We start from the raw sequence: 11,228 nt of genomic DNA on the forward strand, positions 1-11,228 counted from the left end.
ATATATCATTTATTCCGATAATTTTATTTTTAAATGCAATTTTTCATGATTTATCCATAACATATTTTTAATTCAGAGTTTCAGATCTTCCTTTATATTATTGTTTATATTAAATTTAATAAATATATTTATTAATATATTCTTTCAATTAATTTTTTTAGCCAAAATTCCAATAAAAAATTGAATAGTTAAATTTTCAGTTAAAAAAATTAATTTTTGAATAAAACACAAATTAATTTCTAACAAAGAAGTTCCACTTTTAATCAATTACCGGGGTGGCCGCTGGACCGGGAAACCGGGAAATGACAGTGATTCTTTTTTACCCGGAATTTTATAAATTTGTAGAAGAAAAATCTGTCCACGTTCGATTTCAAGAGTTTTTAAAGAATTAGTTGAATTTTTATGTTTTTAAAATAGCTTGCAATGCGTAATACAAAATTTTATTACTTAGAAAATTTTCCATTAAATATTTTTATTTTAAGCTTACATTTTTAATTTAAGGAATTTTTAAATGCTTTCTTAAAGACTTGAACCATTAAAAAATAAAAGCCTTTGATGTTGAAAATTTTAGATAAAAAACATTTTTATTTGATAAATACATTTTTTAAAATTTATCTGTACTTTAAGTAATAAAAAGTGAACAGAAAGGATTTTGAATCAGTTCAAAATTGAAGAATTTTTAAATTTTAACGTTAAAACTTAAACTGTTTCAATTTTAAAGTCTTAGTCAATAAACAAATGTGAATGCGTGCCTGAAAGTTTATAAACTATTTTCAACTTGAAAATAACTTCATAATAATATATTCTTGATTAAAGGATTTTATTAAATTTAAAATATTGTTTCAGTATAAAATATTCTATTTTTAACCCATTCAATTTGAAATTTGTAATTAAAAAAAAAAAAGATTAATTATTGAATATTTCACAATACATCAATTTTTATTCAAGACCGGGAATTTTACCAAATTTTTAGAATAAAAATTTTGTCCAACTTTGATTTTAACCGTTTTTAAAGTAATTTTTTAAATTGTGATTTTTATAAATTATTATATCATTTAGTTTAGAACACTTAATTCGAAAATCTTTCACTTTAAACATTTTCCATTTTAGATTTTTAATTTTGAAGCATATATTTTAATTTAAAGACTTTAAATGCAGTTTTAAAGGTAAACAAAAATTAGAAGTTTTTAAAGTCGAAGATTTTTTGAATAAAAAACAGGGTGGCCCCTGATCCGGGAAATCGAGAATTTTACGAATTTTGAGAAGAAAAATCTGCCCAAGTTCGATTTTAACAGTTGTTAAAATAATTAATGTGCAGTTTTGAAAATTTAAACAATTAAAAATTAAAAGCATTTGATGTTGAAATTTTCTGATGAAAAACAGTTTTATTTTATCAACTGTATGTATAAATCAATAAATTATTTTTAAAATGGATCTGTACTCTAAGTATAGAAATCTGAACAATAATTGATTTGACCAAATAATTTTAGATCCGTTCAAAATTTGAGAATTTTCATATTGTAACTGTTTCAATCCGAAAGTCTTAATATGAATTGAAATTAATATATCATTTATTCCGATAATTTTATTTTTAAATGCAATTTTTCATGATTTATCCATAACATATTTTTAATTCAGAGTTTCAGATCTTCCTTTATATTATTTTTCATATTAAATTTAATAAATAAATTTATTAATATATTATTTCAATTAATTTTTTTAGCCATTAAAAATGTAAACGTGCGTTTTACTATTTTCAACTTAAAAATAAATCCATAATAATGTAGTCATAATTAATGGTTTTTATTAAATTTAAAATATTGTGAGTCTAAATTATTTAATTTTCATCCCATTACATTTGAAATTTCTTAATGTAGAAAAAGAATAAGTATTTAAGATTTAGCAATATTTCACTGTTCATTTAAGATGAGTAAATTGAAACTAAATATTTAAAAGACAACAATTTGAAACTGAATTATTTTACATGGACAGCTTTGAATCTTTAGATTTTCGAAGAACTTTTAAACTTTTAGCGTTACAATTTTAATTGTTCTATTTAAAAAGTGATTAATTTATAAGTGAAATTGTCAAATTTTGACGCATAAATAACAATTGAACACTTATTATTTGTAGAAAAAATTTGATTAATTTTAAGATATTTTTAGAAGTTTTGAAAAGATTCAAAATTAATTAAAAACTTGAAATTATTTCATGTAATTTAAACGAAGTGTGTTAACATTGGGACGACTGAAAAATCCCGAAAAATAAAATTCCCGAATTAGAAAATTCTCGATTAATCAAATTCGCGAATAATAAAATTGCCGAAAAATAAAAATGCCGATTTGAAAAATTTGCAAATAATAATATACACCAATAATAAAATTACCGAAAAATAAAAATGCCGAATTGGAAAATTGCCGAAAAATAAAATTCACCAATAATAAAATTGCCGAAAAATAAAAATACCGAATTAGAAAATTCCCAAATAATAAAATTTTCGAATAATAAAATTTCAAAATTATAAAATTCCCGAATAATAAAATTCTCGACAGAAAATTGCCGATTTATAAAATATCCGAATTGGAAAATTCCCGAATTTCAACAATTAGAATTAGCAATAATTTTAAATAAAATATTTCTAGGTAACGCATGTTTTTTTAATGTTCACAGTATTTGAAAAAATACAAAAAGTGTTCGCAAAAATAAAATTTTTAATTGATATATATATATTTATAAATTTATATTTCGAGTCTGTTTGAAAAACGTTACAAGGTACATAGAAAATTCTCGTTAAATTTTCTACGTACCTTGTAACGCTTTTCAAACAGACTCAAAATATAAATTTATAAACATTAAAAAAACATGCGTTATCTAGAAATATTTTATTTTAAATTATTGCTATTTTTAATTCAAAAAATAAGCTTGGAAATTTTAAATGTTAAAAATAATTTTTGAAACTAATATCATATTGTTCTTTTCGTAATGAATAAAATATATTTATAAAAACTTCTAATTGTTAAAATTCGGGAAATTTCCAATTCGGATATTTTATAAATCGGCAATTTTCTGTCGGGAATTTTAATATTCGGGAATTTTCCAATTCGGTAATATTATAAACTGTCGTAAATTTTCTTATTCGGGAATATTCCAATTTGGGAATTTTATAATTATGAAATTTTATTATTCGGGAATTTTTCAATTCGGTATTTTTATTTTTCGGCAATTTTATTATTGGCGAATTTTATTTTTTGGCAATTTTCCAATTCAGAAATTACTAATTCGGGAATTTTACTGTGTCGGGAATTTTATTTTTCGGGATTTGTCAGTCGTCCCTTAACATTTTTTTTAGAACTTCTAAATATATTTTCAAATTAATTGAAATTTTCCTACAATTTTTGATAATCCAGGAAATTAAATAAAATCCTTAAAATCTTCCATGTTCTTCTTTGATCATTTTTTAAATCTCTTAAAATCTTCTTAAACTTTCTGTTACAATAATTTTTCAAAGTGAAAAATCATTTTCAATTTTCCCAAAGAATCTTAAGAAATTTTTTATTCTTTTGTTGTCATTCAATCTTCTTTAAAAAGTTTTAGATTTTTTGTTTGAAATCTGCAAAAATCTAAATTTTATTTTAAATTCGGCTGTAAGTATTTTAAATTATTTCAAGTTCTAAGTTTAATTCGAATCTTTTTAAAAGTTCTAAATATCTCTTTAAATTACTCTAATATTTTTACAAATAATAAGTGTTCTATGGTTATTTATAAATTTAAATTCAATGTTTTTTTTTTAATTTGCAGGATTTTCTGAAAGTTATAGAAGAAATTTAATTCATTTTGAAATATATATTTAAAAGTTCCGAACAGAATTCTAAAATTATTTTGAATTTGGAAAAATTCAAAACAACTTCTAGATTTCTCAAGATTTTAAAATAAAATTTTAAAGCTTTTAAAGGATGCCTAGATTATTTAAAATAAAAATAATTTTACTTCCAGTTTAAGAAATGTTAAGTTAAACAAATTATTTTTCAGTTTTTAATGTGTTTAGCTTAAAATTACTTAAAATAATATAATTTTGAAATTTTTAAAGTTCATTGCTTGATTCTTTAATTTAGACTATTGAAAATGTTAACGTAGATTTATATTTTTAGAACTTAATCTGAATTTCTGAACTCTATAATTTTACAGCTAATTTGAATTTCATCTAACATTGTTTAATTGAAAAATGTTAGTGCCTTCCATTTGGAACGTGTAAATTTTTGAGAATTTTCCTGCAAATAATAAATGTTTAATGGTTATTTGTACATCCAAATTTTAAGGAAATTTTCTAAAATTACCGGGTTTTCTGAAAATTGTAGAAAAAATTCAATTAATTTTGACAGATATTTAGAAGTTCTGAAAAAATGTTCAAAATAATTTTAAATTTAAAACAAATTTAAAACAACTTCTAGGTTTCTCAATATTTTGAAACACAATTTCGAAGCTTTCTAAGGATGTTTAAACTAGTTGAAAAGTTAATAATTGAATTTCTAATTTAAGAACTGTTCAGTTAAAATTTTTGAAATTTTTCAATATTTAATGTTTCTAGCTTAAAATTCCTTAAAATTATATAATTTTGAACATTTTAAAGTTGATTGATTGATTTTTTAATTAAGAGCATTAAAAATGATAACGTGGATTTATGTTTTTTTACATTGAAAAATGTTAATACTTTCAATTTTATACGCGTACATTATTGAGCATTTGAATACAACATTTTTGAATTAAAAAGTTTCAAATTTCATTTTTAAAATTTCAAATATTAACAGTTCTACTTTGATTAACCACCCTGTTATTTTTAATACTTTCAAAATACTGGCTTAGAAAACTGAAAATTTTGCTCAGATAATAAACCTAATTTTTTCGAATTTTCTCAATTTTAATGAACAGCCACCAGAAAACTATCCTCGGAGTTTTGAAGATAGGATTGATCATCACGGAAACATTCAATTTTATGAAAATCCCCAACAACCAATAAATTGTTTACAGCCTTCCTTCTTCTCATCCGCTGGAACTTCCAAGCAGCCATCTGACCTAAATATCATGAATGGAGTTGGAAATCTTAATTTATTGGCAAGCACATTAGGCCAACCCGTAATTGGCCAACCAGTAATTCACCAATCATCATCCAATCCCCAGAATCACCCAACAAGTCAGCCAATTAAGTTTGTAGCCCTGGAAAATAATCAGCAAGTTCAGCGAAGAGTTCCGATTTATTTTCACGACAATAAGCCTTACATTGCAGTTTATCCAACGAGTGAGCCAAATAAAAATAATTCACAAAACTTTTTCCCTCAAGAGTATGTGCATCACGCGAACGTTCCATTTGTGCAAAACAAACCGCGTGTTGTCTCTTGTATGCAGTGTGCCAACAACAGTGCTTCCGGTTCTCTATTCTGTCATCAGAATTTGCCCAGTGCGCCACCTATGGCACATCAGAACTCATTTCCGGCCAATCATCAACACTTGTATGACATCGATAAGGCATGTAATGCGAGTGGCCCTGAAGTGAGGTTTATAAACGGCAATAATGTGCAACACGGGATCCAAGTTTTAGGATTTGATGAAAGCCATGCAGGAAATCATGGACTGGCGCAAGTCTATGTTACGGGCCGGCAGGATCTTTGAAGTTTGAGGGACCCTTGGCAGCGAGAGATTCGACACCAGCATTGATAGGTGAGGATGCATTTATTTATTAAAAGTTTATCTGCGGGCATTATTTCTCAACCGCTTTTAAGATGAGGGGCCATTAGGATGCACAGTAGTGTGGTCGAAGAATGCATGGCAAAATTTTTTGGCATGCTTGAGGGCAACGATCCCCCCAATTTTATTTCAAATCCGAAAAAATGAATTTCGTAATTTTTTAATTTTTTTTTATTTTAACAGATGCTTTTAGAATGTTTGTAGAATAATTTTGTAGGATTTGAAAAAATGTGACGGGAAAGTATGGTGGCCTGTAGAGAATTATCCAACGAAGAATTTCATATATCAGACAAATGGGCTTGGCGCCCCTAACACACCCCCACGAGTACATACCTGAAAACTACCCTTAAAATCAAAAATGGTCAATCCTTCGTGAAATTAATCTTTGAACACTGTATTCTCGTCCTTTTATATTCTCATCAAGAGAAGGTATTAGATTTGTGTAAAATTTGCCCCCCCCCCCCCCCGTTTTTGTCAAATGTCCACATGTATACTCTTTGAGTGTCCTAAAATAAATGTTAAGTTCATTAGCTAGCCATTTTGGATAGCAAGTCAGAAAGTGAGCGTATTTTGAAAATTTTTGAGACCACTTTTGTTCAAAGTTCAATAGTTTTCTGTATGGATATTCAGAGTATTCAAACAGATGAACAATTTATCCTAATAGCTTTAAAAAAAAATCTAAAATTTATCAGAATTATAGCATTTACAAAATTCCAAAAAACACACGAAAATCAACATTTTTAGCCAAATAACGCACGATATGAAAAAAGTCAGAAGAAGAAAAATGTTTTTTTTTAATGCCCTACAAGATTATTAAAAAAAAGAGTTTTTGGTTTCGGACTGAAAGGAGTGCCGCACATTGGGAAGAAAAATAACTTGTTTGGGTCAGAATAACGTACAGCCCACTAATCTTCACCGATTTCGACAAAAAAAAAATTGAAAAAAAGCTAATAAGATATCTAAAGGAGTTGTCCAGCCTGATTTTTGAATTAGGTTTTCAATTTTTTTATAAATAAACAAATATGACGAAAAAATTGCCTTTCTATTTGACGTTCCCGGTGCTCATCAAAAACAGGATAATGGTTGAAATCGCTTAAGTTGCATAAAATAGCATTAGTTAAGGATATTCCATTATCCATCGTTCCTTGTTCTTTAGAGATTAAATATATGTAGTACGGTCTCCAACACCAGATGAAGCCACTTTTCAGAGTATCTCGCAACTAAAAATGAAACCTATATCCCTTGTCGTGCAGGTTCTGTGAGTCATTACGTCTTTTGGCGCCGATGACGGCACATCGTGGTAACGGGTCGAAGTGTTCATAGTGGGTGATAAAGTTAAAAAGTTTAAAATGAGTGAAACAAATTCACACAAGCGAAAAAAGCCTAATGAAGAGTATCAAGAACGTCAAGAACAAATGGAAATATTACACAAAAAGATAAGGAAAATGCAAAGCGAACAACAGAAAGCTACAGATGCTGACGATTCAGGACATTCAGGTAATTATAATTACTGCTGTAAACAGGTGAGAATATAGCGTTATTTTTTATTTATTTCTTTTTCTACGGCAGACCGAGCTTCACTGAAGTGAAGACATGGTCTTGCAAACTATGACTAAAATTGATGCGCAAAAAGTGGTTTAATGGTATATCACATTACTTGTTGTTGTTCTGCAGCCGGCCGAGCTCACGTTAAAGCGGAGTCATGTGCCGAGCAAATAAATTCGAATACCATGTGTAATTTGGTACACTATATCTGCATCGTTGTTTTGAATTTCTGAATAAACAAGAAACCCAGCCGATCTATCGCTTAAGCGTAGACATGAGCTGAGAATTTGATCTTCAAAATAAATGGAGAAAGTTGATAGAAAGCAAAAAATAAAATTGAGACAAATAATTTTTTTTAATATAGTCATTTAAATGATTAAATAATAAGGGGAATATGGAAACCGAGTCGGAGTCGATACAAAATAAACAAACTGATACAAAATAAATAAACCGATACAAAACAAACAAACTAATTCATCGAGTGACGAGGCTTCACAATATGATGAGTCAACCGCTTTTCTGGGAAACCATCCCGATAAAGATAAAATTAAAGAAGCAGATTTCATAGAGGAGGTTGCTGATAGAATAAAATTTTGGCTCAAAGAAGGCATCTCTAGGGACGAAAAATCTCAGATTATAAAATTAGTTCCAAGAAAGTACAAAGATTGTTACATGGACGCACCAAAGCTAAACGCCGAAATCCAAACCAATTTAAGAGAGGATGCTATCAAAAGGGATAGATATTTTTTCAATGATCAAAACATGATTGGTTCCAGCTTGTCTTTAACAGCAACAGCAGTTAGTATGATTTTAAATGACAAAATAGAACCTATCGACAGAGATGTACTCCTTCAACACTTGTCTGATGCGGTCAAGATAAATTCAGATCTTTTTCATTCTTGGATAATAGCTGGAAAAGTATACATTGCTCCTGCCTTTGATAAAAAAGTCAAAGCCGTTTTGGATAAAGTTGAGTCTACAGAATTTTTATTTGGGAATAATGTAAAAGCGTTAGTCAATAGTGTCAAAGTAGTGGAAAGAATAGGAAAGGATTTAAAGCCTCCATCAAACAGAGATAAACCCAATACTTCATTAAATTGGAGAGGCTCGTCAAACTGGAGAGGTTCATCGGGATAGCGAGAGGTGTACCAGATGAACCACGGAGGAAGATATTACACCTCAAGAAACCCCATTCTGAGAGGTTTTCGAGGTTTTCCGAAGCCGAGGGAATATAACCAATCACAACCCATGCAGCAGAAGAAACAATAACTGAGGTAAATTCAGCAGGAAGACTAAAATTATTTCTAACAAAGTGGCGCGCGATAACTAACGATAGTGTGATTTTAAATTCAATTCAGAGGTACAAAATACCTTTGAAAGAGAAGGTTTTTCAGTTAAAAATTCCTACTTTATGTAATTTCTCGAAAAGCGAACTGACTCATTTAGAAAAGTCTGTTGATAAGTTACAACAAATGGGGGCAGTCGAATTAGCTGAAAGTTCGGAAGACCAATTCATATCGCCATATTTTTTAGCGCCAAAGCCAGATGGTAGTTACAGATTTATATTAAACTTAAAAGATTTTAATAGGTTTGTACTTACACAACACTTCAAGATGGAAGATATTCGGACAGCAATAAACATTCTTGAAGATAGAGATTTTATGTGTAACATTGATTTAAGAGATGCGTATTTCATGATACCAGTTGGTCCCGAACATAGAAAATATCTCAAGTTTATTTACAATGGTATTTTACTTCAGTTCACGGTTCTACCCTTTGGTTGTAACATGTCCTTATATTTACAGTAAAATAATGAAACCAGTATTAACGTTTTTTAGGGAGAAAGAGCTATTTAGATTATTTTCTTATTTTTGACGGATCAAAGACAGAATGTAGTGCTAAAACGGAATTCGTAAAAAACACATTGATTAATCTTGGATACATAGTAAATTAAAAAAAATCAGAACTCGAGCCAAAACAAATTTGTAAACATTTAGGTTTCTTTTTGGACTCAGAAAGTATGATAATTTACCTTTCAGATAAAAAGAAAGAGTACATAAAAAATACTGTAAACAAGGTTTTAACTCCGAAGTTTTGCGAGTTTGGTGAACTGTTAAGCTTAATAGGAACTTTGGTTGCAGCTTGACCTGCAGTTAAATCGGGTTGACTTTATTATAAAGAACTAGAGAGGATAAAATGGTTGCGAGGATCAATCAAATTATGTAATCCAAAGAAGATAATAAAATTCACTGATTTGGCCTTAAAGGATCTGTTTGGGTGGAACCAGGCAATTTTAACGGCTTTTAATAACATTCGTAAATTCAAATTTGACAAAGAGATTTTCTCGGATGCCTCGAACATTGGATGGGGAGCTGTTTGTGGTGATCAGAGTACCCATGGGGCTTGAATGCCCAAGAAAGATCGCGTCATAAAATTTTTTTAGAATTACTAGCAGTTTTTTTTTGCCCTCAAGTGTTTCGCTAAAGATGATCGGAATTTCCAGATCCTATTAAGGATTGATAACATTGTAGCAATTTCATACATTAATAAGATGGGGGGAATTAAGTTCACACATTTAAATAGCATTGCCAAATCCATATGGGAATGGTGCATAGAACGCAACATTTGGATTTTTGCAGAATATGTAGCTTCAAAAGAAAATTTAGCAGATGAGGGATCTAGAATTTGAAACGTTGACACGGAATGGGAAATTGCCGATTACGTTTTTAAACGCATTGTAAGAGAATTTGGCAATACCGACATTGATCTTTTTGCAACTAGGGTAAATAGGAAATGTAAAGTATTTCGCTCATGGGAAAGGGACCCAGAAGCTTATGCTGTTAATGCTTTCACCGTAAATTGATCAAATTTTTTTTGGTATGCATTTCTCCCATTTTCCTTGATAACAAAAATTTTAAAGAAAATCCGAGTGCATAGGACTTTAGGTATCATAGTTGTGCCATACTGGGCCAGTCAACCATGGTATCCTAGTTTTCAAGAGATGCATCCGAGAGCATCCACTGTGCGATCAGCTCACTTTGATTGCAGGAATCTTATCAGAAGAAGAGGATTAGATGAATCTTCGATTGAGATCATATTAAATTCTTTATCAGAGAACACATATAAGCAATATACTCCGGCTTTGAAAAAGTGGTGTTCCTTCTGTACTTCTAATAATCAAGATATTTTTAATGGGAACGTAAACTTTGTGTTGAAATTATTGACGAATCAGGTTAATAGCGGGGCACAGTATGGTACATTAAATAACATGAGAGCAGCAATTTCTTTATTGTTTAATAACTAGCTCTCTAACAATAAAGAAATTAATCGTTTCTTTAAAGGTGTTTTTCGGCTAAGGCCATCTCAAACCAAAATACAGCAATACTTGGGATGTAAATGTTGTTTTAAAAGAGCTAGAAGCCTGGTTTCCATTAGGATCTTTAGCGCTAGAAAGGCTAACATTTAAATGATCAATGTTGCTGGCACTGGGTACAGGATGTAGAGCACAATCTTTATCGTTGTTAAACCTAGAAGGGATACAAATATCCTCGGAGGATGTACAATTAAGAATTTTCGATTTAGTTAAGACTTCGAGACCAGGAGCGAACCAACCGTATGCTTTTTTACCGTTTTTTCCTACTAGACCTCATGTTTGCATTGTAAAAACTATCATTCATTACACTGTTAGAAAAATCTGCGCTAGATTTAGTATACATGTGATGGAAGCAAGAATGCACAACACGAAATTAAATTTAGTATACCAGCGTACATTAGATTTAGTATATGCATGTACTGAATTTAGTATACACGTATATGAAATTTAGTATACGCATATACTTACTTCAGTATACATGTATACGAAATTTAGTATACGCATATACCGAATTTAGGAGACTCGTATACTAAATTGAGTACAAGCTTATAGCAATTTTATTTTACGTGTA

At 29.3% G+C, this 11,228-nt stretch overlaps 1 protein-coding gene across 3 annotated transcripts in view; it reads left to right on the forward strand.

The window, feature by feature from the left end:
- The window catches only part of LOC117174958, a 57,395-nt gene that overhangs the window by 30,530 nt on the left and 15,637 nt on the right, over positions 1–11,228 (forward strand). For 2 of the 3 annotated variants that reach the window (XM_033364427.1, XM_033364426.1), the window contains one exon: positions 4,927–5,712. In XM_033364427.1, coding sequence (XP_033220318.1) covers positions 4,927–5,664 — 738 coding nt within the window. In that variant the 3' untranslated portion in view covers positions 5,665–5,712. The remainder of the gene's footprint in view (positions 1–4,926; positions 5,713–11,228) is intronic. The other variant, XM_033364428.1, reaches the window with a different exon arrangement.

The sequence above is a fragment of the Belonocnema kinseyi genome, chromosome 6, assembly GCF_010883055.1.
Source record: "Belonocnema kinseyi isolate 2016_QV_RU_SX_M_011 chromosome 6, B_treatae_v1, whole genome shotgun sequence".
Classification (NCBI taxonomy): Eukaryota; Metazoa; Arthropoda; class Insecta; order Hymenoptera; family Cynipidae; genus Belonocnema; species Belonocnema kinseyi.